At 42.3% G+C, this 27,515-nt stretch overlaps 1 protein-coding gene across 2 annotated transcripts in view; it reads left to right on the plus strand.

The window, feature by feature from the left end:
* Positions 1-27,515, plus strand: part of MTUS2 (microtubule associated scaffold protein 2) — a 319,106-nt gene that overhangs the window by 94,496 nt on the left and 197,095 nt on the right. For both annotated transcript variants that reach the window (XM_079973339.1, XM_079973338.1), the window contains 3 exons: positions 8,186-10,753; positions 16,725-16,965; positions 22,398-22,604. In XM_079973339.1, coding sequence (XP_079829465.1) covers positions 8,471-10,753; positions 16,725-16,965; positions 22,398-22,604 — 2,731 coding nt within the window. In that variant the 5' untranslated portion in view covers positions 8,186-8,470. The remainder of the gene's footprint in view (positions 1-8,185; positions 10,754-16,724; positions 16,966-22,397; positions 22,605-27,515) is intronic.

The raw sequence follows: 27,515 nt of genomic DNA on the forward strand, positions 1-27,515 counted from the left end.
TTGGGTTTCTGTTTCCTTTTTGGTGGGGGAGGGGGGGCAGTGGTTTCTGACATGAAGATAACGCTTCTGGTTCTAAAAGTTCTAAAAGATAAGACTGGCTGATGAGCAATGGCTTTTTTTGACCCTCTTGATTCATAAATGCCTGCTCGAAAGATGTTAAGCTCTGTAATTGACAAGGCTGTGTCAGAACAGTGGAGACAGTAAGTTAAATGATTACATCCTTAATCTCTAACAGCTAAACAGATCAGACATGTTATGTAAAAAATATTTTTTCTTTTTGGCAGTGCAGTGGTTGGCTCGTCTAGAAAGTTCTGATGCCAACAAGGTTAGGTAGAGGACATGTCTCTCTGGAGGCCATGGTGCATGCAAGCAGACGTGTTTACCATCACAACATAACAAAGGTAGCTTTGTATGGCAAGGAGTTTACAGTCTGTTGCACCGGTAGTTTCACTTAATGGCATAGCACTGCCCGACAACAACATCTCTGAGTGAGATTAATTAATGAGTGGAAAGGAGGCCTAGCAAGAAGTGAGAAGGAATTTGGCAGACAGCTGGTGTTGCGTTGTGGCCAAGAGGGTGAGCTGAGAAGTCCCCAGTTCACGTCTCACTGAAGACCTGAACTCATTAGGTAGCCTTGGGGAAGCACCACTAACTGGTGTGTGTGTGTGTGTGTGTGTGTGTGTGTGTGTGTGTGCATGCATTTGTACTAGCCATTATAAAGTTGTTGTCAGGCATGACGTCTTTGGCTTCCTCAATATTTGTTGGAAGGAGGCCAGGTCCCCTCAATGTTGAGGGGGCGGAAGAGGTTGAGCGTGGCACAGTGCTCGGGTCCTCCAGAATGCTTGGCCTCCTCCCAACAGTGTGACGACACACAGGTTTGCCATCACACACACATGACGCATGATGTACATGATGTCACACACGTGTCATGCGCATGACATCACACATGCATGATGTGCACCTGGCCCCCTCAATCTTGGGGGCAACTTGGTACCTCTAGTTTTCATCGAGATCACTGATATAAAGTATGTGAAGTGCACTGAAATATGCAATAATGCTAAATCTTTATGATCATTGTTCTTGCCTGAGTAATTATACATTTTCCTAAGGTTCCTCATAATATTCTTACTTTTGTACTATACATACAATTTACTTAATGCCATTTCAAAATACTTGAGAGTAATTTGATGGCAGCTTGGTAGGAATTTATGGTACCTTGCTCTGGTGAGAGTGCTGAAAATAGTTATCGCATGCTAACGAGATTATTTTTTAAAGTTTGCATTCTACATCCTCTTTCAGCCAATGGGCAAACCTCCATTTATTTGCATGGACTTGGAATGCGCCTGGATGAATCCCATCTCGGTACTTGTGTCTCTCCTTCTCCAGTTCTAAATCCTTGAATTGGGTATTTAGGTCACATAAGATGGATATTCTTGTCACTTACTTTAATGCCTAAGTAGCCACCCTATGAGCAAGTAATAGGAACTAAGGCAAGGAATGGATAGGCAAAGCATGAGTGTGGCTGATGTTATATTTGATTATCATAAATAATTTACAATGCAATCCAAACCCAAGATCTGCCAGGATGAGTGAGTTTGGAACAGGTGGACCAGCTGAACTGGGACTCAGTTGGGATTATGCTAGTGTAACTCCTTCATCCTGACTTAGTATGGGAATACATGAACATAACTCCCATAACTTACACCTATTCCAACCCCCTTTCGTCTCTGTCATGTCACTTGTCAACCCGCCCAAACTTGCACTGACAAAAGGGTGTTGTGGAAGTCAAACTCTATTTTAAAGACCTGTTTTCCTTCTGCCAGACTTGAGCAGAGTCAGCAGGCAGTAGGCTCACCCCAGAGCAGAATTTGTAGTGTTTCTCAATCTTGGGTCTCCAGCTGTTGTTGGACTACAATGCCTATCATCCCTAGCTAGCAGGTCAAGGATGATGGGAGTTGTAGTTCAACAACAGCTGGAGACCCAAGTTTGTGAAACACTGGGAGGTATTAATTTACACCAGCTTAATTAGAAACAACATGAATTCCGCCGGCTTCCTATACTTAGGACTGCTCTGCCTGGGTGCTATGTGTTTATCATGTATTCTTCCTGTAAGCATTGCACTGTATAATTAATGTGTATGCTTTCTTAAATGCGTATGAAAAATACTATTTTGAAAGCATGATTTAGAAATATGAAAACTCTCATAAAGGAAAGAACATGGCGTTTTGAACATTTGTACAGATTACCATTGCGTTCCCCACCCGCCCAAGGAAGAACCTCTAAACAATGTAAGAGTTCTGTACAAAATATTACCACCGATTGCTGTAATTGCAGCTGAAAGGTGTAATTGCTTTTTTGTCTTTTTGTAATATGAGTTGGAAACATGATAAATTGTTATATATGCAAATGATGCATAAGATGAGAGTATACCCAGAATGCATGGTTAATAAAGATTGATCCTGAGAAGGAATAATATTGCACATTTAGCAATGAAGGATATTCACATTATTCAACTGCAATTTGAAATGATTTTAGGTCTCCTGTTTGGGGATTGATGGGGTTTTATTTGGGCTCAGCATCTTATTGTTAGGTTTAAATACAGTGTGAGCTACCTTAAGCTGCAAAAGAGGTGGGGTAAAGATATTTAAAATAAATTACGAATAGATAACAATCCTCTCAAAGCACAGGACCTCCAAAGTGCTATATATTTCAATGAAAGAGAGAGTGCTTAAAGGCAACAGATGCTGGATAGCTCAGTCAGTAGAGAATAAGGCTCTTAATTTCAGGGTTGTGGGTTCAAGCCCCATGCTAGGGGAAAGATTCCTGCATTGCAGAGGACTGGATTGGATGACCCTTATGGTCCGTTCCAATTCTACAATTCTTTGAACCTGGTGATCATCACTGAATATTGCAAGAGCAAATGCTATAGTTCAACTATGTGTAGCTGTGTGAAAAAGAACTTCCTTTCATTGCTTCAATAATTTCCAACATTGAGCTGCATTGGATGTCAGGATGCTGTCAGTGGCTCCCGCCTGGTTGCCCAGGAAAGAATAAAGACAAGGAAAAGTTTCTTACTGTCCTTTACAGAGAGAGGTTATAGAACCCAGCCTCCTGGATAATGGCGTTTTCCTGAATGAATCTCCACACCCCCATCTCTCCCACTTCCTCATTTGTCATTCTCATAATCTCCTCTATGGGTGCTGCTATGTGCCCTCTGAGCTCTTTGCTCTCCTACTTTTAAGGCTTGCTTGGTTCTGGGAGGTGGAGGGTCTGGAATGCTTTCTAATGACTGTGTCAGCCGGGTGTTGTTCTGGTTCTCCCACAATTTCCCAACTTTCCCCCTCATTTGCCTCTGAGCTGCGACCTCCCTCATACCCCTGTTATAAATCTATACTGTCTTCCTCTTCCTCTTCCCTGGAAGGGTCAGGTTGGGAAGGCGGTCTCCACCATTCCTCCTCTGCCCAGTCCCTGACATTGGATAGCCTTGGATTGAAAAACTTCCCTTTCTCCATACCATGTGTAATTTAGTTGCACAGAGTTGCATAACTTAGTGGAAGCAGACGTCTACTCATGCAATGGATTTCTGCTCCCCCTCTCGCCAGGCATCTCCCAACATGAAATCTTCTCCAGAGGATTCTCCAGCCCTCCAAAGCAAATTTTGGGGGTGCAGGAGGATTGTAGGGGGATGGAAATAAATCAGTTCCCGGAGAACAGGCACCAATGGATTTCACCCTATATTTTTAAGTACTGCCTTGACACATATAACTGACTAACACTGAAGAAATGGCTGGAGATACACAGGGTCAGTGCAAAATGTAGTGCAAGACACATTCTGGACAGAGTAGCCTCTGTGGTGCAAAGGCAATATGTTTCCAATGAGCTCTTAACTCCAGCTAAAGTTGTTCTTGCTATTTTGAAAGCTAAGCTTGCATGACAGGAGATAGGCTTTATATTACCTCAAGTTCAGTCTCTATAATTTTCCCAAGGGTTAAGATAAAAGACTTCTCCATTACTTGTCCTGGGAATACAACACCACAAAGTAAGGTGGGAAGGAAAGAAGATGAAAGCTCAGACACGATTAGATATACATGTACTACAGAGGAAGTAATTAAAACCCTGGATAGAAGAATTTACAAGATTTCAGGAACACATAAAATGCCCTCCACCGCTAGTAACATCCGGCGTATGTGTTTCTTCCTTTATAGCAATGTGTTCTTAGTTATTTGCCTTAGAAAAATATTCATATCCAACCTCCTTTGCCTACATTATGGTAATGAAAGCCCTGTTCCTTTAAAAAAATGTTATCAGTGGCATAAGCTCACACTTGGGTTGCTAGATCTGAGCACAAAATTATCACATTTTGCTCCATTGTTATTGGGTTGTATTCAGTGCCCAGTGCTTGTAATCACATAATGAGAATTCTCTGCCCCTTCTTGACCAAAGCAGCTTCTTCTGAATTTGGGGAAAACTTCTGGAAAGACTTGACATGCAGTGGAATGGAGGAACTGGGAGAAATCGATCAGATACAGCTTGTGTTAATCTGGTGATTGAATCAATGTTAGTGCATACTGTGCTCAAAAACAGTCAATGTGCCAACATTCACTCAAGTCCAATCAAGGTTGAGTTTTGCTCAGTTGCAACCCAGTAGAGTAGGGAGTGAAGCTCGCATGAAAGAAAAAACCACAATTGACTAAACGTAGCTGAAAAAAATCACTTGGTTCATTGATATACAGAGCATGATATGAAACAGAATTATCAATGATATAGAAGTTAAATGGCTATGTTGGGAAACACATAACAGTGTGTGTTTACCCCTATTGTGTAGAGTTTTCTCTCCATTCCACTGGGTTGCTACTGAACAAAAGCGAAACTTGTTTGGAATCCAGTGAATGTTGATGCATTTGCTGTTTTTTGGCATGGTTTGCACTAATGTTGATTTGATCACCAGATTAACAGCTTGCATGAATGGAAGCAATTGCCCCTTCTTCCTTCCTAACAGGAAGAAGGGAAGAGAAAGAAGAAAAGAAAAAAAAGGTGTTTGTGTTGGCTTGGGTTATTTTTATAACATGCATTGAGATTTGGTGCCTGTAAAAGGTCTCAATGTATACTCCTCAAAAATCCACAATGCATGAGAGGCTCTTTTTCTGTTCAGTTCCAGCTTGCATGGGCTCAGCATCTCTTACAACAAACATGCCCTTTCAGACATATCCACATTTTCCTGGATACTAGGACTGAACGCTATCTCTCCTTTCCATTCTGAACAAAGGAGAGGTACAAAGAATTTCTCTCCATGAATGAGTGAGTGCAATGCTGGGTGATGTAGGCACCTTTTCCCATTGATAGGAGGGCTGAGTTGGGGGTGGGGGCAGGGGACATGCCCATACCTTTTTGTGATCCTCTCCCCGCCCTTTTAGATGTGGCAGCCATTTTGTGTCGTGCCACACCCTTCGCCGTAGCCATTTTGTGAATAGTGTCCATAGCACTGCCTCAAAATTCGAAATGTGTCTAGTGACCCCAAAACGTTGGCGGCTCCTGATGTATGGAGTCCAAATTCTATGCTAAATCTCAGAATACATACTTATTTTATATTGGCATATTGTGGGCATGTCCTATGCTCACTGTATGACCAAGAGGATTCCCTCCCCTTTTGCAAAATCTGTCCTTTGGCAGCTAGGGCTACTCACACGATCCATTTTTGTCCCACAGGGAGGAAAGGCTCACAATATTAAGCCATTTTCAGCTCAAAGCCAGGATCCTTGAACTGTATTTACCTGTGTTGAGTCATCCTTTTCAAACTGCATTGGTTAGAGTCTCTGCAACATCATCACGAGCAGCACCGGAAATGAAAGACTTATGTCAGTGAACGTTATGGATATTGACTGGGAGACAAGCACCTGCGAACTCATTCAGCACGTAAAGCATTGAATCAGCCCTGAGTCAACTAGATAGCAGTTTTCCAGCACAGTTGTTGTGGCATGCCTTATCTAGAGTACACATGTTTGTACAGTCAATAATAGATGCCACATTATCATAATTCCCTAAATACATTGTTTACAATGGTTACTTCAATGCTTTTGAAAAATCAGATAAAGCTATACTACGCAACTGCAAGATAGCTTTGGGTGTCTAGTTTTCAGCAATGTTTTAGTGTTTGTGAGTAGCATATAATAGGTAAGATACTAAGAAGATGCAAGGAGAAGAAGCCTAAAGAAAGTTTTACGATGCTTCTTTTGTTCACGGACCAGTTAGGTAAAGGTAAAGGACCCCTGCCTATTAGTCCAGTCGCGGACGACTCTGGGGTTGCAGCGCTCATCTCTCTTTATTGGCCGAGGGAGCCAGCGTCCAGCTTCCAGGTCAGGTGGCGAACCAGAGCAGCGCACGTAAACGCCATTTAGCTTCCTGCCGGAGTGGTACCTATTTATCTACTTGCACTTTGACGTGCTTTCGAACTTCTAGGTTAGCAGGAGCTGGGACTGAGCAACGGGAGCTTGTGGGAGGCAGTGGATGTGTTGGACCATTGCCTTTCCTTGGTAATGGACTGGATGAGAGCCAACAAACTTAAGCTCAATTCAGATAAGACTGAGGCACTGCCAGTGGGTAGTTCCCAAGTCCAGATGGATGGGAGGTAGCCTGCTCTTGAACGGGTTACACTCCCTCTGGAGGAGTGGGCACACAGCTTGATGGTCCTTCTGGATCCTTTGCTGTCATTTGAGGTTCAGGTGGCCTTAGTGGTGCAGAGTGCCTTCCATCAGCTGCACCCCAGTGGCTCAGCTGTGCCCCTATCTGGACAGGGTCCAGGATCCAAAGTTCCATAATCAAGCATCAGTATTGAGCTTCAGCGGGCATCAGGCATTCTAAATACTGGCATACCTTGCCAGAACAGCAAAAAAATTCTATTTTCTTGATTTGTCCCTGACTCATCCATAGCTGGTGAAAATTATTAAGGGCTGGCATGGTATGTTCATATCTCACAGCCCCAATTAACCATTTTACTACTCTCTTCTGGACTAAATGATATTTCTGGACCATTTTCAAGGGCAGCCTAACATATTATGTACTCCAGCAATTCAGATGGAAGGTTACTTGTGTGTGTGCTCGGCGAAAGCAAGACTATCCCCATCCAGGTACGGTTGTGGCTGCTGTGTCAGCCTCAGTCTCGGAGGCCGGCTGTACCTCTAGTGACAAAAATATACCTTGACATGTAATAAATTATTAGTTTAACACTGCAAACTTGCACTGGGTCTTACTACTGTTTGAAGAGGCATTAAAAAGTGTTTTTTTTCTTAAGAAAAGAGTTGATTTAGCATGCTCCCCTTCACATTTCTGATTAGAGATCCATTTTCATTTTAAACACTTCTTTGCCAGAAAATGTTACTGCAGAAATACTCTATGAGATAAGTGAAGAAGAATTAAGCAACAATTGGGATTCATCATTGTTTTGCTTTGAGTCAGATCATCTGGCCCTGTTGCCTAATCCTTTTCCTTTAGTCTTTCCCTAAATGTGCTTGAATTGATGTTGGCACCTCAGAATCAGCGTACATGAGAAAAGTCATTGAAAGTAATGAAAGGAAATAGCTTGTCTGAGTAGAACACACTTCCCTCCATCAATTCTTATTGTGTTGCCTTGTGCATTTCTGCTGTTGCATCTGCCTTGCTTACCTCACCTGGCTTCGTTTAAACTGGAGAGCCAGAATTGAATCTGGGAGCTCCTGTATGCCAGACTTGTGGTTTAGCACTGAGCTATGCCCCATCGCTATAAAGATCATATAAAGATTGTATGTAGTTGCAAAGTTTTGAAATATATCTTTATACCACTTGCCATTACAAATAGGTCTCAAAGCAGTTTGCAAAGGCTGGATGCTTCTTCTCCTTCTCCTTCTTATTGCTGTATTAATATTCATTTGTATACAGCCTTTCATCTGCAGATCTCAAGGTGATTTGCAACATAAAAATACAATAAGAAGCCACAAAACATGAGAACAGCAAGAACAAAAACCACAGACCAATAACCCTCTCCCCCCATTACCAACTTAAAATACATCTACCTCATTAATTTTCTCAATTCAGATTGAAGCTGGTTTGGAGAGAAACCAGTCTGAATTGTTTTGGATCCAAAATTATAAACATAGAGTTGCATCTCTATTATGTGATATAGGCTAACTATTTCTTTCTCTCTCTCTTACAGGTTCTATGGACTGTCATTCAGAGGGACCCTAATGGATGTCTTTTGCATTTTTTAAAACCCATCTCTTTTTGTGGGGGATTCTTGGAGCAACACTCTGTCCCTATAATGACTGAAACATCCGAAGGATGTGATTGACAAGAGGCTTGTGCAGTCTGCAAAGGACACCCCCCCCCCATTGATCAGTTTTGTACCTTGACTCCCCCAAAGAGAAGTATGCTCAGTGGCCCACACGGTTAGAGAAGAGTTGCCTCTCACTTGGGCAGTGAGAGAACTGGCATTTTGAAGATGAGTGTCCCGCTGGTTCCCAATAAGTCATGTTACAATTTATTGCAGGACAACAGAAACGAGATGAAGAATAACAATGAACGTATGGTGACTGTTGGAGACACGAATGCCAACCAAATCACGCCAGAGGTTAGAACCTCTGGAGGGGAATTAAGGGCAAATGATCTGTCAAGAGAAACTAGATGCCGGAATACAGGTGAGACAGAAAATAACACACAGTTAGATTCAGAGAGGAACAGACTTCAGGGCACTACTACTGGCCTATCAGAGTTTAGGCTGCATTCCACCAGCAGCAGGGAATTGCATAAGGATTACAGGACTGATGGGGTGAAGGACTCTTCAAAACTACTCCCTATTAGCCGGGGACATAGTTTGTCCAATCTGAGGATGAATACAAATGAGACCTTTTCAGTGGTTCTTTCAAAAAGCGATGCTGATCTCATTCAGCACGTTTCAAAGGAGAGAGCACCTAGAAGGATTGAGCCAGAAGGGATAAAGCGCCTTTCCTTGGGGAGATCAAGGAAACTGATGGCTAAAACGGAAGCTTTTGAGAAAGAATTTGTAGGTCGTGTATCAGGCAAGCGGTTGCTTTCCGCATCCTTGGATTCCATTGACACCTCGCACCATTTGATTGGAGACACCGAGAGATCTCGTAAAACATCCACAGACCACTTTTTAGGCGTGGTGTTTCGTCCAACTGATAGCACCTCCGAGGGAAACATTGTCCGTTATTCTAAGCCACCATCTACCTCAGAAACAAAGAAAACAAATGTTGCAGCAACACAACCAGGTGCAGACAACCTTGCAAATTTCAACAAACAAAGCACACCACACCCTGCTCACATAGATCTACATTTAACTGTAAAATCCAGTGAAATTTGGAGCAGATCAGAAGCACAAGTAGATCACCAGGGTGATAAGAGAGGAAAGGCGGAGTTGAAAAGCCCTCTGTATTTTCAGTCTAAGAGTATGTGTCAGCAAAAAATTGACAGGAATACGCCGGTTGAATTTCTCGGATATCAGATGGAGGAAAATAACGTTGCAGGGCAGAATAAAAAGGATTATGGGTCTGAAGTATACAAGGAGAAATCACATCAGTTGCAGGAAGCTTGTCGCAAAGGAGAGAATCCATATTTAAATGAGGACTTTGACTCTGCCAGTGACAGGCTGGTAAGTAATAGTAATAACTCCCCAGGTTTAAGAAAGGGAGGTAGTCTTAGTGACAGCAGGTCGATGAACCAACTGAGTGAGTGTATAGCTGAAAAAGAAGAGGATTCTGCATCGCCTTTTGCTGGTGACAGCAAACACAGTGGCAAGCTGACACCTACAAGAAATAAAAACCTACATGATACTGATGCAAGTTGCATTCAAGCAGCTGGTGGGCATATGCCTTTTATGCATAACACAAATCTGCCAGACTGCAAACCTCTAAGCAGTAATGAAAGCAAACTAGTCAAAGGGAATAGTGATGTTGCGATGCTCACCTCTGATCAACCAAATGTGTTTAGTGCAGAGAATGCGTCAGATGATCACTCTAACATCCAGGGCTGTGGTTTAGATGCTACAAGTGTTTCAGTTCTGAGCAAGAAGACGGTCATTCTAAAGAGAAATCTTTCAAGCGACACTCCAGAGAGCTGTAAAATATCAGGAAGAACGGATACCTTTTTATGTGCCCCGACGCCTTTGCGCCCTGTGGCGGCTGTGAATGTAAGTAATCACACCACAGCATCAAGCAGTGGCTTGAAGGATCTCTATAAACTTCATGTTGACAAGCTGCCATCCTCTGCGGTCCTACCTCCCATTGACGACACACAGTTGCTAAGCCTATCCCCTAAAGTGCCTAACAAGACTGCCTGTAACAGTGGCATCCCCAAACCCATCCTCATCCATGCTAAGGGCTCCCATCTGGCCAAGGACGATGGGGAGAGCAATGGCATAGAGAAGCTGGAAGACAAGCCTGAGATAAAACCAGACATCCCCAAGCCCAAACATGTGAGGCCTAAGATCATCACTTACATCAGAAGAAATCCCCAGGCAATAAGCCACCTTGACCATGCATTTGCCCCAGCTGGATTACCCTATGTGGCACCTCCTTGCAGCATGCCAATGGCCACAGAGCAGAAGGCTTCGAGCGATGGAGATATTAAAGCAGGCACCGTTCTCTATGACAAGTTTAAACCTGACTTGCAGAAGCCTCGGATTTACAGTTCTGGACTCGTGGTGTCTGGCATTAAATCCCCAAGCCATCATTTTGGTCAAATGGGTGAAAAATTTATCCAGGAGGTAAGGCACACAGGATGGTTTTTGTATGTAGCACCTGGTTGTAGCACAAAGTGCATAAGCACATGGGGGTCATCTGTCAGGAGCTGGAGTAAAACGTAGGTCAGTGATGAACAACACGGTGTCAGTGAAGTTAACTCTTAATTCAAAGAAACCAAAACAGCACAGGGCCAGTGATCCCAGCAACTCTTTCCAGTAGGCCTTGCCCTAATGAGGTTGGGAAGTTCTGAGAAGTTCTGTACAGACATTCAGTACAAGAGGAACCACAGGGTCAGACATTGGGTGTATGATTGCGATAAGCTCTGTATAGGTGGCCCCAGTTAGTAACCTAGCAGCTGCATTGGGAAGTCTTTCAGGGACAACCCCATCTGAAACACATTGCAGTAGTCGTAAGGAATCATAGCATTGGGCCACAAACATGGCAAGTTTAGAATAAATCATTTTTTTAAAAAAATATATTTTTAAAAATCCTTTCACAAATATGACTTTAAAAGAGCATTTGCTCCACATACATTTTCCGTTTTTAATTTCTGCTAAACAATGTATTCCCTTTTTCCTGTGCCATCTGAAAAAGATAAGAAGCAAGCACCCCCCCTACCTTGCATAGATAAACCAAGGTGGTTAAAAAATGCATTAACCAGGTATTTGCAGAATTCTTCTTTCCTTTTTAAAAAGCATTTGTTATTGCTGAATGGACATGTCCTATTAAAGCACAGCGTATATAATGAAATCTCCAATTAACATGAGAAGTAGCTGGGACGCATTGTAGCTGTCCAGTCACTGTGCTATTTATTTATTTTAATGGGAAGAGGTTTTACCAAAGTGAAATAGGCTAGTTTCATTAATGACTTCTGGAGAAAAAGCATACTTTTCTAAAAATGTAAGGAAGTAACATGCTGAAATACATTGCGATGGTTAAAAACAGCATTTCAGATAGTTTACAGAAGTGCTAACTTTATTTACATATAATTAACTTTCAGAAGGCTGAAATTATTTGGTGAACTATGCGAGCAGGAAGTAAAGATTATGCAGATGTAAAGCCTAGATCCTGTGTTCCATATGCTTTCCTACATATTTTACACCAAGATTACAGGGATGAAAAAAAACACCAAACGATTTTCATTCATAGAAGCATGATACAACTCTTGGAGCACTGTAGCCACAAGGATCAAAGGATTTATAGCTGTCATTAAATTGCATTGTGTAAATGTATATAAATAATTGAAAATGCAGTGACATGACACAAGAATGTGTTGTAAATTAGCAGCAAAGTTAATCAAGCAGCCTAGGTAGTTTTGCATATTCAGCTTTTGGCAATTTTTATGATTAATTTCTAAAATAAATCTGGCTTTGCCTTCCAAGCTGTTTTGTTTTGTTTTTGAAAAATCAAAATCTTAAAAGCAAAGTGCAAAATAACAGCCAGATGCTAGTTTGTAGCTTAAATCACCAACCGGATTCCCCTTCAAGGATGCTTTAAATTGTGTGTTGGCAAACTGAACAACCGTTCAGGAACCTTTCTTAATCCTGAATATTCCTCAGCACTGTTGTTTTTATGCAATTCCTGATCACAGGTGCATTTGTCTTTTTTGCTTGTTTGCTTTCTTAAAATTGCTGCCCTGCCCTTTTCGCACATGTTCAAAAGCAACCTTGCAAAAACCTGCTGGGGTTCTTGTCTTCCAGGAGCTGCCTGCAGGACACTTCCAGGTGTAACCATTCGCCAGGATTATAGGAAAGTCAGAGCTGGGCTGACAAGGTGAACCAGCATGTTCGCTGTCATCTCTCTCTCTCTCTCTCTCTCCTTCCATATGGCAGCCACCTGCCAGCATCTACTGAAACAGAGTAGAAATATCAGAGATTGTATGGTGCAGTTTATATTTCCCTGGGCAAGTTCCAAAGCTATGCAGGATTCCTCCCTGCAGTGGCGGCCTTTGTTAATTTAACTGACAAATTCAAGTTGCCCAATGAAAGCTGATTTGGAGTTCTTGCACAACAAACCCGCTCCCCCCAAATGTGGACTTTCTGCAATAAGAAAAATGATGGAGAAATGCAGCAAAAAGTACTTTAAAGCAACCTTGTCGAGCATCTCTGCAAACAAATCAAAGTGAATGCTCCTTAAATAGCCAATATTGCCTAATCGCCTTGCTAAGAGCAGGTCACCCAGAAGTGCCCTTAGTGAGCAATTTCCCTTTGGGAGAAATAGAGCAACTGCTGAGCAGGCAGAGTTATTTTCTGCAGGGGTGGGGGACATTTTTCATCCTGAGGACCACTTTCCCTTCTGGGCAGTCTTCCGGGGGCCACATGCCACTGGGGGGTGGGGCCGGAGGCAAAAGTGAGTGTAGTGATGAATATGAATGTTACTATTATTTATTAATTTGTGAACTGCCGTCCGCAGCCTTAAAAACAGCTAAAATAAGGTTAAAACAACAACAACCAAACTCTACAGGAACAACTGAGTACAATATAGGTTTTAAAAAGAAACAAAATAAGCACCTACGGCAGAGGCCTTTTCATCTAGCTGCAAAAGCTTGTCAAAACAAAAATGCTTCCAATTGCTTTCAGAAAGATCAGCAAGTTCAGTGACACATGTCAGTCAGACAAAAACACTTGAGCGTATAAAACAATGCTGGTGCGACCTGGGGAAAGAGGGTACATCCTGGGGGAAACCCCAAGGCCCCAAGATTCCCTACCCCTAGATTATGGGGGGAGCAGTATTTACACACAAGGGGATCAGTTTAATATTTGATGCCACTACTAAAATCATGTTGATAAATACATTAAATACTTATTATTAATCACTTTAAAAAGATCAGTTGATGTCAGTGGGAGGGATTTTGACTGCAATTCTATACTGTCATACCTTGGGTTACAGCTGCTTCAGGTTGTGTTTTTTTGGGTTGCGGACCGCTGAAACCCGGAAGTATCAGAACAGGTTACTTCCACGTTTCGGTGGTCGTGCATGCGCAGAAGTGCTAAATTGCACTTTGCGCATGTGCAGAAGTGCTGATTTGCAACGCGCACGTGCGCAGACGTGGGTTGCAAACGTGCATCCTGCACGGATGACATTCGCAATTCGAGCTTCCACTGTACGTACTTACCTGGATGTAAGTCCCATTGAACTCAATGGAGCTTACTTATGAGCAGATATATATAAAATTGCAGCGTTAGGCTGCATGTTTAATTATCCCACTGAAACCAATGAAGTATAAATGTGTCACACTTTGGCCAGATTGTGCCCAGTGCTCCCCCCCCCTTTTAAGAAAAAAGGGTCCCAGTGCTCACCATGAAGTTGTTACAGTAAGTGCCACACTTTTAACATGGGGGGAGGGAGGGAGATGCCAGTACTGTGTACCCTTGAGTACCCCCCAGAAAAAAGCACAACTTGTGCCCATTACTTGGAGGTAGGCATAATTGAAAGCAATGATGCATTTAGAAATAAAATTTAGACTGCAGCACAATTTCTAAATGGTAAACAGCAAATCACAATACAATCGCCCATATAAAACTTGTAACACTAAAACCAGAATAAAACTCTGCAAAAGTTATCAAGTCCAGTATTAAGAGCTGGCAAAAGCTTCAGCAAACAAGATATGTTTTCAGAATATATCTAAAACACTTAACAGATGACACTTCCTGCACAGCACAGGGAAGATAGTTCCAAGTAAAAGCACAGCGACGGAAAATGCTCATTTCCAATGAATTTGTGATAGGATTACATATGTGAATCATGGCCTGCATATAAAGCATTGCAGGGCCAGTATCTTGTTGTGGAAATTTCATTTTTTTATTGCTTGGTTGGGGCAGGAGCAGGCACAGAGAGGGATCCATTAATCACTCACACAACCACCATCACCACCACAAATCCATTCACGATAACATACATAAATTTAGGAAGATTAATTCTTTTGTCTACATTGATACATTTATATTTAAATTGTTACTAGATACCACCTTTTAATTCATTTCTCATTAATCAGAGCATCTGAGTGTCTAATACATTAGTGTCCAGTTACTTTCCCAGCTAAATGTTTTCCAATTCCTCTCTGTAAAACAAAAGACAACGAGCATGTATAAAAGCAGACTTCACTAGCTTACTGTCTAATAAAAAACAAAGGTGATTAAAATGCCCTGCTGAGTGGTGGAATCCTGTACATATGGAACTGCTCAGAAATACAGTGGTACCTCGGGTTAAGAACTTAATTCGTTCTGGAGGTCTGTTCTTAACCTGAAACTGTTCTTAACCTGAAGCACCACTTTAGCTAATGGGGCCTCCCGCTGCTGCCGCCGCATGATTTCTGTTCTCATCCTGAAGCAAAGTTCTTAACCCGAGGTACTATTTCTGGGTTAGCGGAGTCTGTAACCTGAGGCGTCTGTAACCTGAAGCGTCTGTAACCTGAAGCGTATGTAACCTGAGGTACCACTGTAAGCCTGTGGCGCTTCGTCCCACGCAAATGTGTGTAGGATTGTAGCAATTCCCTTTGCATCAGGACTTTTTTTCCAGCTGGAACTCACCAGAACTCAGTTTCAGCACCTCTCAGGTGGGCGCCATTGCCATTCTAAGAGAACGAGGGAGGTGTTCATGGTGAGAAAAATAGCACTGCTTTGCCTGTTTGTTCACAAGGAAGCCCCACTCAGTGGGACTTATGGTACTCTCAGTCCTAAGTGTTACAGGAGTGCAGAATTAGCCAGAAATTCTATATCCAGTTGAACTTAATAAGGCTTTGTTGTTGTTATTAACATGCCCTCCAGCATTCCTCAGATGAAAACAGGGACATTTCTCACTCCCGCACCAACTGACCCCCCATCTTTGTCCCCCCTCTTGCACAGCATTTCCTATTAAACAAAAAGCAATGGGACACAGCACACACACCCCCCACCATCCCGAGAAAGCCTCTTAATCCTGATTTTATTTTACTCTTTGATAAATTTGCAAAAAGAAAAACGCACAGCAAGAAATACATTTTAGAAAGGGACAGGATTAGACGTGGATGCACAAAGCATTTCTTTTTTTAAAAATCAAGACTTCTTGGGCCCTTCCGCTCCCCCTTTCTTTCCACCCAGGGTGGTCTTGCTATTTCCCTGCCCCTCAGAGCTGGTACACCACACAGGGCTGAGCCTTGGTGGCAGCGGCCATTCCTCCTCCTTGCCTACTCTCCAGCACCTACTACAAGCTCCCCACAGGAGGAGGCCAGCAGTGGCAGCCATGGAGAGGCAATGGGTCACTCCCTCACTGCTGCTGTCCCTTGTCTTCACTTGGCAGTGCTGGCAGGCAGAATAGGGATATTCTGGGATCAAATCAGAAACTGGGACAGCTTTCGGGTTTCCGCGACTGCCCCTGGAAAATCGGGACACTTAGAGAGTACCTTGGAAGCTGAACGGAATCCATTCTGGAAGTCCGTTCAACTTCCAAAACGTTTGGAAACCAAGGCGTGGCTTCCGATTGGCTACAGGAAATTCCTGCAGCCAATTGGAAGCCCCGTTGGGCGTTTGGGTTCCAAAGAAAGTTTGCAAACCGGAACACTTACTTTCCAGGTTTGCAGCGTTCAGGAGCCAAAGCGTTCGTCTCGCAAGGTGTTCAACTTCCAAGGTACGATAGTACTGCATATATTAATCACCTTTTACATGTGTCTCAAGGTGTTTTGCAGACATACCATAAAAAGCTGAAATGGGTTTGTTTTTTTAAGTACAAAAACAAAAGACAATAGGATTGCACTGTAGGTAACCTTTGTGTGTCAGCCTTACCAAATAATTTTCAAGCAATCATAATGGAACGCCACCATTTGATGTTCTGTTGTGAAAGGTAGTCTATCACTTTTTATTCAGAGATTGCTGCATTTTCCACCTCTACATACCAAACCAATGATCATGCTGGAAAGCAGTGATCTCGGTTCTTATAAGCAGTTATGGAAACGCCATATATTTTGTTTCTCGAGATACCTTTCGTGCCGTAACTTTTTTTGTATTTATATTTGTGCAGGTTGGGGAAAGGCCTGTGAAAGGAGAATTTTGTCCTCCACCATACACTCACTATGAGGTGCCTCCAAGCTTTTATCGCTCTGCAATGATACTTAAGCCTCAGTTAGGACTGGGAGCAGTTTCCAGATTACCGTCTGCAAAAAGCAGGATTTTGATTACAAGCCAGAGGTCTTCAGCAAGCTGCATCCATCCGCAAGGGCCAATAGCCAGTTCTCCTCCACTTTTTCATCCAGATAATTCAGGTAACCATCTTCACTGTCTGTCTTTTAATTACGGTGGTCAATTTATTTTCTTTAAAAAAAAGTGGGGTGGGGGGTGGGGAGATATCAAAATGAACAGAGCTGGGGCCTGTTCCTAGCATGGTCTAATCATAGCACTTAAGTCTAATAACAGTGATTAAGGTTATTTGCTCAATTTGCGTATAAAACTTCTATCTTGCACATTAATTAATGGATCCACTTCCAGTGTGGGAAGTGTATCCATACAGTCAAATGGTTACTGCAGAGAAGTGCCCTCACTAAAGGGCAAAATTTGTTGGGAATACACAGTGATCTTACTAATTAATTTTTATAAAATATGTGCCAAAATGAACAATATTTGTAAACAGGTTGTGAAGTTATCCAGTGGCCATGGGTACCTGAGTCTCCACTCAAAACTAAGTTAATTGTGGAATTACTTTGACTCATGCCATCATTTTTATTCTTAATGCAAAATTCAACTTTGTGTTTCTTTTTTTAAGGAAACATGAAAACTATGCCAAATGTATACCAGTTTTGGAACTGAGGGCAAAGATAAGTACTTTTAGGGTCCCCAGAATGTTAACCCAGAATCCCTACTTCTGAAAAGGTTTTTTTCTTTTTTGCATGTATTTGGGATAATAATAGCTGCACTGTCCTGCTTCTTCAGCAAATAGGGCTTCTTTACTATGTAATCCCAACCATTCAGGGACTTCATAGTGAGCCTGATGTTATCATAAGCCTGAATAGTTTGCAATTCCATAATTCCCTGGAAAAGGGCATGCAGGCCTTAAATCTCTGGCTACCTAATTACATTTAAAGATTTTTAAAGGATTTTTTGAGGATGGAAGCCTCTTTGTTGCCGAGATTTCCACAACCTTCAAAACAAAACAAAATTAAATAAAGCAGCAGCAGCAGCAAATTTCACCCTCCATTTGGAGGCACTGTGCATTTCTAAAATAATGTGACGGACTCCATTCTGATAACAAGATAAAATTCCATCAATATGTCCAGTATTGGAAGACTGCACTGTATTGTAAATAATTATAAAAGCATTATACATAATTTTTGGCCTATACTGAAGGTTGATCTCACCATCTTTGGGAGCTCTGTGTTTGATTGATTTTAAGTTATACAATACTTTTTGTGGAGTGATTGCTAAGGCCAGTACATTTTTCTGGGGGGGACGCAGGGGGACGCATACCCCTAAACAATTATTTATTTGTTTATTTATTTCAACTGCATCAGACCAATGTGGCTACCTACCTGAATCTACCCCTAAACATTTTGTGAATCTTTGTACTTTTGCCCATTTGCTGTATTTATTTTGCCCGATTTGAACTATAAAATGGTGATTTTCTTGAGTAAGAGGTTTAAAGACTGTCTCAAGGCAAATCTAAAAAAATGTAGTATACAGTGGTACCTCAGGTTAAGTACTTAATTTGTTCTGGAGGTCCGTACTTAACAACAGAACCAGACTAAGAATCATAGAAATGTAGAGTTGGAAGGGCCCATGAGGGTCATCTAGTCCAGCCCCTTGCACTGCAGGAATCTTTCACCCAATTTGGGGCTCAAGCCCACAACCATGGGATTAAGAGTCTCATGCTCTACTGACTGAGCTACCCAGCCTATGCCCAGAGTATTCTGTTTGTGACTACTTGATTGCCTGCAAGTAGTTAATTATAGTCCCAGGCCTTTTCCCAAGACTGAAGAATTTACCTTAAGCAGAGTGCTTTACCAACAAGACTAGCAGGCAAAGTTACCAATTACTTCCACCTGATCTTGACTTTCAACTCTAAGCCCCGGCATCTAGACATTTGCAGTATATGCTGAACCACTAACACAATTTTAAAAAGACTTCATCTTGCTGCAATACCTGGGGCAGACCCAATGTGCCACCAGAAAGTTTTATCTTCACTTGATGCAGAAAGCTCTTAATTCTTCCACAGCATGGCATACGGGGCCTCTCAAGGAAAGCTAACAGTGTTTGCCCTGAAAGCAGCTGATGCTGATATCCCAGTGCCTCAGTTTTCAGAGAACCAACAAAGCAAGACATTAAAAAGGTTTATTGGTTTCAAGCTGCTGTAGCCTTTGTTGGATGACTGGTTTTTTATAATGTGCTACGGTAGGGGGGAGAGAAAATGGATAATGGCATCTTTGTCAGTGGTCAGCATTTAGATAGATGCCCTGGGTGGCCCCTGCAAGTAGAAATGCTCAGTTGAAGCATCTTTACCTTTAAATGAATGAACCAAGACAAATTTCAGAGGTAGGGAGGTAATTCTCTCTTTCTAATACAAATGTACATACCCAAGTACAGTGGTACCTCAGGTTACATACGCTTCAGGTTACATACACTTCATGTTACATACGCTTCAGGTTACAGACTCCGCTAACCCAGAAATAGTACCTCGGGTTAAGAACTTTGCTTCAGGATGAGAACAGAAATTGTTCTCCAGTGGTAGCAGGAGGCCCCATTAGCTAAAGTGGTGCTTCAGGTTAAGAACAGTTTCAGGTTAAGAACAGACCTCTGGAATGAATTAAGTACTTAACCCGAGGTACCACTGTAACATGCTCCACTCCACTTGCCCTGGTTTAGGAAGAGAAATTTTTCCAATAATTATACAGATATGGGTACACCCAACCCCCAACCCCTCCTTCTGCATTATGATGCTCATCCCATCTCCCTGAATTGATGGAACGAAATAATTTAAATAGATGCCATGGGAGACTGCTGTTCTACCTGCAGTTTCATAGGCAGTATACCTCTGAATACCAGTTGCTGGGAAATGTGGTTTTATGCAGAATTCACATTTATCTGAGTTTCACAATATGCTCACCAACCTCCCCACCCCCCACCCCTGGATAAAAATGTGTATATTAGGGGAAAGTGGGTATAAAATGTGTATATTAGTGAAAATATAAAAATGCATTTTATTAAAATAAATTGCTCGCAAATATGTGTATTAGGCCAAACTGTCTACAAGTTGCACATATAATAGTTTAAATATGCACTAATGTGCACCTTTTTAAAATGCACTCATGTACATTCCTATCCAGAATCAGTGGACTCCCCAAGTCCCGAACCTGGGAGCCACTCAGCTACAAACCTGATTTATCCATCTCTAGCTGTTACTGCTGAAACTCAGTTCTTTCCCATGGAGCAGCCATCATCATGTCTACTTCAACCCTTCAGCATCTCCCTGCATGATTTGCTGTGCCATGGTGAACGCATCCTCTACGGCAGTTTTCAGATGTCCTTATAACTCCAGTTACATCTGTCTTTTGCCAGCCAATCTCTACTTGGAAACACTTTAAAGTCCTCTAACAGGGGACAGCGAAAGCATCAAAGAGACTGATTCTTGTAGAGCACAGACAATGTTTAATTCTGAAACTGCCTTCAGGCAGCTACGAAATGGAGCATTTCTTCTTGCTTATTTTGACAGATCAACTGAAATTAATACCGGAGATTAAAATAACATTGTCTGGATCTCTGATCATTGAAGAAAAGTTGCTGGTAGCTGTAGTCAGTCACCCCACTGCTGTTCAGTGAATACTAACAAACTTTGGATAAAACCATCATGTTTGCATAGAAGCACTTGTCCATGGGAGGCAGTGGAGCAAGTCACAACCAGGAGTCAAGAGCAAACAGCAATCAGAAGCCAAGGGTAGGAGTCAGAATTGAAGAACAAGGCTGGGAACGCAAGACACTCCAGAGCTCAAGCAAAGCACCACTGAGACTGGGAACCTACCTATATTCCATCCTGCCCATGTGGAGCCAATTGTCATCTTGGTGGGTGGAGCCAGACCAGAGCACTGAAAGACTGTGGTTCTACATTTCACCACATGCGGCACTGGCCAATAGGTCCTGACACACTGTAATGAAGTGGCAGGAATCAAAAGACAGATTCTATTATCTCGGCTGTGTAGTTGACTGTAAGCCATTCAGTTTAGGCCCTGCCTGAAGGCGAGTTAAAGTATTACACTTTCAACAATTGCTCCATCTTGATGGTGTTCCTGGTGTAACATTTTAAAACTCTTTATGGTGTCATAAGGACAGCTCCTTATCCTTGGGTGTGGTGGTGCTTGAGTACGGATGCTCCATGACTTGGGAAACTCTGAAATGTTTCACCCTCTACGGGGATTGTTATTTGGCACCATGGGGAAAGTCCTTTTTAGTATGCTGCATGAAAAAGGTTGTGATGTTTAAATACGGCTATCCTGTATCTAAAGCAAGCTTTCCTGTGCTGAAAGCCTTCCTATTAGAACCTATGATTTTCTGGAAATCCTTCAAAATGGAGATTATACCCCTGTTGAGCAAGTAATTAGGAAATTCTAAATAATAAAGACATCAGACAGAAGGTGGATGTGCTATAACTCTTCTTTAGAAGACAGTATTAAATTTTACCATTACACTTAATTTGCTGCTGAAAAATGTATTTCCCTGCAGGAGGATGGCACCCTGCCATTAAGTTTCTTTCACATTTGCTCTGACAGCCTAGCTGTAATGTCAGTGCCCCCCATTGAATATAATCCTATCTGTGTTACACTTGGATTTTCTATCAGTAGTCCCAGTTAGTGCTGATTATCATAAATACGGTCGTGTACTGGATTCTCCATCCCATCAGAGCGATGAAGGTGACTTGAGTGGCCTGACCACAGCCAGCCCCACAGCACAACAAGGGCGTTGGCTCCTGAAAACAAAAGGGTTGTCCCAGCCACTGGAGTGATGGCAAAGGAAGCTCTGGAACCAAGGAGAAGGAATATCGCAATTCAGCCAGCTAAGGCAATGGAGAAGCAATAGTCTCATGAGAGGCCAGGAGGCCTAAGGGAGCGAACCACACAATATATTAAGGAAGGGGCATTGTCTGAAGTTATTTGCAGCCAGTATTTCTGAATCCTTTCAGAGTAAAGCAGGGGAGAGGAAGATCAGGGTGACTTTCTAACCTTCTTCCCTGCACAGCTGAGGCCCCTACAAAGCACCCACCTGGGGTATGTGGGATATCTTTAACCGTTAATATCATTTTTTTCATTTTCATGTTTAAAACCTACAAAAACCAACCAAAGTTATTGTAGTACCTTATATGTTTCAGCTGGAATAGCTCAGTCGGCAGAGCATGAAACCCTTAATCTCAGGGTCATAGATTCAAGCCCCACATTGGGTGAAAGATTCTTGCACTGCAGGGGGTTGGACTAGAGGACCTTTGTGGTCTATTCCAACTCTACTGAAAAACGCCTGCTCAGCTCTAGTCTAGTGCTTTTAACTCCACTGGTGGTGATGATATGGGTGTGTGGGTGTGTTTAAAAGATGCCAACTTGAAAAAGGCCAAAAGAATGGCCTGCTTTAGATCCTAAGATTGTTCGTTTCCAATAAACACAGCACTGTAATGCAATCCTTGCTTCCTGTGTTTTCGTATAACATTTTTAATTTCTACCCCCAGTTGATCTCAAAAAAGGCCCGAATCCAAATGCTACGAAATCAAACCTTCCCAAGCCGTGTCAGTCTGGACTTCGCCCTCCTGGTTATTCCCGCTTGCCGGCCGCTAAACTAGCAGCCTTTGGCTTTGTCAGGAGCTCCAGTGTCTCGTCGATCTCAAGCAACCAGTCGAATGACAGCGTCCAGAGTGATCAAAGCAGGACAGCCAATCGTAAGTCAGGGAACATTATTCCCACTCTAGATATGAGCAAGGTTCATTGCGGGGGGGGGGGGGGGAGGGCAGGAGAGAAGAGGATGAAAGAGAAAATTTAATTCCCTACTAGGATGTTTCTAATGGTTGCTTTTTTCTCAATGCACATTTCTGCTGGTATGGAATCTTCTTTGCCTACTTTTGAATGTTATGAAAATAATGATGGATGAATAATTTCGGATGACAAATTGCTTGGATAGGTTTTACTTCTTCTTCTTCTTCAAAAAAGGCATCTTGCACAGTTCTGCGTTTTCTTTTTTTACCTGTTTGATGAATTATCCCTCTTACTAGCTGATGTAAGTAAATAAGTGCAAGTAGGTGTCCTGCATCAGCACACAGCAGTTATGAAATACATGCACTTCAGGGGAAGATTATGTGAAGTAAGCAGTCTATTCTTTCTCGTTTGCTCTTGTTCCGTATCTCTCCTCAACGGGGCGAGCCAATCTCGGTTCAAGAAGCTAATGAAACCATGCTAGGGATTTTAAAAAGGATCAGAATTTTGCTGTTCCTCCCCTCTCCCTTAGCTATGGTCTCCTTTTCAGCTGTGGGGGAAAAATCCTTGGCTGAAATGTCACCTCAAATCCTATTTTCTGTTGCTAATGTTAATTTTATTAAGTGCGAAAGAACCGCACGATGCAGACCGTGCTCCTTATGGGATGTATATGCATGTGCCGTGCGCCAGAAGCACAAGCGGGGATTGGAGGATTTTAATTTTTTTCCAGTTCCTCTCTTTGAAGACCAGCTTCAGCGTGAACCGTGTCAATTTCAAAGCAACTGTTATCACTCTCGAAGTGGTTCAAATTGAAGGTGCCAGCTTCCATGAAGTGCCAGAGGCTTTTGGATGCTGTAGAGTCCTAAATCTTTCAGTGTTTATGCTAATTTTAAAATAATTACAATAAATAAAACAAAACCAGGCTACAGCCGATCCTAACGACTTCCTTACGCTTGCATAGTAGGTTCGGTAAACCGGAGGAGCAGCAGTGTGGGATATTGAGCTTAGTGACTGCAACTACAAAGATAATGTTATAAATGTAGATACCTTGATCATGGTGCTCTGTCGCACACTGTAGGATGCATGGGAAAGGTTTAAAGAGACAGGGCGGAAAATGTACATCCACAGCACTGAGCCCACATAAATGAGATATCTCAAGCCCAGGGTAGAATTGCAAAGAGGGAAGAACACTTGCATCCCCAATGGCGAAAAATATTTTATTGGAAATAAACTGTTAACCATTCTTATATCATTATTAAATTTATTAAATTTGTGTGCTGCCCTTCATCCGGAGATCACAAGGCATTTCACAACATAGAAATTCAAAATGAGAACACAAAATGCATAATAAAAACAAAAACAAACCAATAGCCCCCCTCTCAAAAACACATTTAGGAGGACATAGAATGTTAATCAAACAAAGGCCTGGTTGAAGAGGAAGGTTTTCGCTTGGTGCCTAAAGCTATTTAATGAAGGCGTCAGGTGAGACCCCCAGGAGAGAACATTTCTCCAATGGGGAGCCACCACAGAAAAGGCCCATTCTCGTGTTGCCATCCTCCAGACCTCTTGTGGAGAAGGCACATGAAGAAGGGCCTCAGATGATGATCGCAGGATCCGGGTCAGTTCATAGGAGGAGAGGCGAACCTTGAGGTATTGCAGTCCTGAGCCATTTAAGGCTTTATAAGTCAAAACCAGCACTTTGAAGTGGGCCCAGAAACTGACTGGCAGCCAGTGTAATTGGGTCAGGATTGGCATTATATGCTCAAACTGGCTTGCCCTGGTGAGCAAGCTGGCTTCTGAACTCTGCACCAGCTGTAGTTTGAGCGCGATTGAGCGCGATTGAGCGCTTCTGCACATGTGTGAAGCAGGGGATTGCTTTTGCGCATGCGTACGTGGCAAACCCAGAAGTAAACACTTCCAGGTTGGCCACGTTCGTAAGACGAAAGTCTGTAACGAGAGCGGAACGCAACTAGAGGTACCACTGTACATTCAGAATATGCCAAAAATGGCTTGCAAGTGGGAAGGTTTGTGTCTTAAGACAGTTGGCATTGGTAAAGGGCTGCTTGAGAGGCTGTCCCATCATTTACAGTACAATCCAACACATGTTTGCTTAGAATAAAGTCCCATTGAATTCAGTTGATCCACTGGGAAAACATAGTCGGTATCATAATTCTGTGACATCAAAAGGTTTTCATGACCCCTCAAGACACCTGAAATGTGGGGTCACAAAAATTGGGTCACACTCACTTTTACACTTTTCTCAACCCCCGAGGACTGAGCATGGATTAATTCGGTGCTAAGTCCAAAAAGAAGGAAATAAAAGGACATAGGATTACAGACTTTATATAAAAAAATGATTTTTTTGTTGATACACCAAGAAGAAGAAGAGGAAGATAGGATTACAGGCTTAAGTGAGTGATCCTAACTCCACCGCTCCCTAGCTTTCTGTTAGTGACACTTCCACCTGCCCACCCGTTTGGCGAGTGGAAGGGAAGGCTCTGAGCCAGCAGAGTGGTGCTGGCATCCTTTAATGTGCATAAACTGCTGGGAGCAGGACAGGAAGCTTTCGTGTTTAGGGGTGTGTTTTTTTACTGCTACATTTGTTTAGGTTGTGATTTCTAGGCTTTGGTTATATTGCAATTTGCAGCCAAGCTGACTTTAGGCTTTTACTGAGCTTTTATTGTTGTACTGTATTAGGTAAATTTTATTGATTATTGTGCTTTTTTGTGCCACTTTGGGTGTTTTTAAGTAGAAAAGTGGCTAATAAATCAATTGCCTTTCCCAGTTTTCTCAGGAAGCTTTTGCTCTAAAGAAGATGATACCTAGCAATGGTCTATCCTTTGCACGCTGCTAGATATTTGTTGATTTAGGGCAAAACTAAATATTGCATTATTCTCACTTTTTGTGGGTTTTTTTTAATGCTTAAACTGGCCACTTGTAAGCTGAAGAAAAATCAGCTGCAGATCTGTAATCGAGAACGCGCTTTCAATCATGCATGCTCTGAAAATGCCCCCATTAGCCCCTGAGGGTGTTTTTTTGCAGAAGCAAAGAGTGCGCAAGGGAAGATTTTCTGGATCTGACCCAAGCTGCTTTTACTTCAAAATGAGTAACTTCTGCTTCTGGATGAAGTACAAGGGTACCCCCACGTAGAGGGCATTTCAGTAAATTGATTTTGAAGTTGCCAGTGCCATTATGGCGCAAGCATTCATGGGCTAGAGTAGAGAAATAGGCCCTACATCACAAAAGCTTGTGCCGCAATACATTTGTTAGCATTAACATGCCCGAAAAAACTCTTTTGAGAAAGCTGAGTTTGGGCTCTGTAACCACCTTAAGGGTGCTGGATGATCTGATGTGGACTTTGGCAACCTGCTGCGGTGTTTTATATTGCGACCCTCCACCCATGCTCCTGTAAACTTGCAGATAAACTCAAACATTGCAAAAAAGCCAATGAGCTTCCAGCGACCTCCTTCCAAAGGAAAGCAAATACTGTGCTCTTGGAACATGCCGTGGCTTAGGGAAATAGGGGAAGCATCACAGTAACAGGAGCTTTGCTTGGAAAAGAAAACCGTGTCAACTTGGAAGGGCCTCACATCCTGTTTAAATCAGGCCGTCTGTTCATATTTCAGGAATCCTTCTGCACACTTAGCATTCTAATACATGCAGGAGATTTTCCTCTCACATGCCAAATTTGTGGCAGGGCCAAAAATAGACCTTGGCAGTTCAGGTGTCTCTAGAGACTGTGCTATTGCCTCACCTCCCTGCTAGACTGATTTTTCTGAACAGGGAATGTATGTCAGGGAATTGTGGAACAAAACCCACATCTTTTGCACACCTAAAAATACTTTCCTGTCAGAACTACAGCATGGCCTTGGCTTTTTTGTATTCTGACAGCGATGCATCTTGCATTCGACTGAGTATCTTATATAAGTGCATCAAATAACACCATATGTGATATTAGCATATTAGTGAACTGAATTCTTTTTTCAAATCACTTGGCTTTCATTGAATAAGGCCAATGAAAACAACAGAGGGGTAAGGCAATAGAATGCATGTCAATAAATGTGTTCTGAATAAAACATATATTGTTTAATTGCTGCTCTTGAATAATTGTGTTATGGAGAGGTTCTCATTCACATTGACTTCTGCTCTTTGTGGCTTACAGAAAATCTGAATCTGAATATTCACTAGTCATTTTAACGCCTTCACCTCTGAGGTGCTAATTACTTAAATTTTGGGGATAGCTAAAGATGCCCAGGCATTTGGATGAGTTTGATGCAATGAAACCAGTTACTGTCTGATTTATTGCCTGTTTGCTTGCTTTATTTAATATTTATTGACATTTATAGCCTGCCCTTTATCATGCAGTCCCAGGGTGGGTTACATACAGTTCAAAACAAGCAAGGGATATAATACATACACATTACTAGGCCAAAACCAAATCAACAGCAACCAGAAACAGCGTCAACACTGTAAATGAAAGGGAGATTCTGATCTTGTCCCCCACCTCAAGGCCTAGGCAAAAAGGTGCATCTTGTCCTGATGTCAAAATGCTCTTTGAAGAGAAGTGCATTCCACAATCTGGGGCCATCACAGAAAAAGGCCCTGTTATGTTCTGCTGCCCCACAAACTTCATAAGACAGCAGAGCTTATCAGCAAGGCCTCACCTCCAGATCTTAACACCTGGGCAAGTCTGCATGGGAGGGGGCATTCCTTCTGATATTTGCAACCCAAGTCATTTAGGGCTTTGTATGTCAATGTAAGCACCAGCTGTGATTTCAGTAGTAATTTCTGTTTGATGTTTTACATTTTCTTTAATGTGATGGTTATTGTGATCTGGTTTTTTAACATTACTTTTAGATAATTTTTTTATTCTATTACAT

Source organism: Podarcis cretensis (genome assembly GCF_951804945.1).
Source record: "Podarcis cretensis genome assembly, chromosome: 4".
Classification (NCBI taxonomy): domain Eukaryota; kingdom Metazoa; phylum Chordata; class Lepidosauria; order Squamata; family Lacertidae; genus Podarcis; species Podarcis cretensis.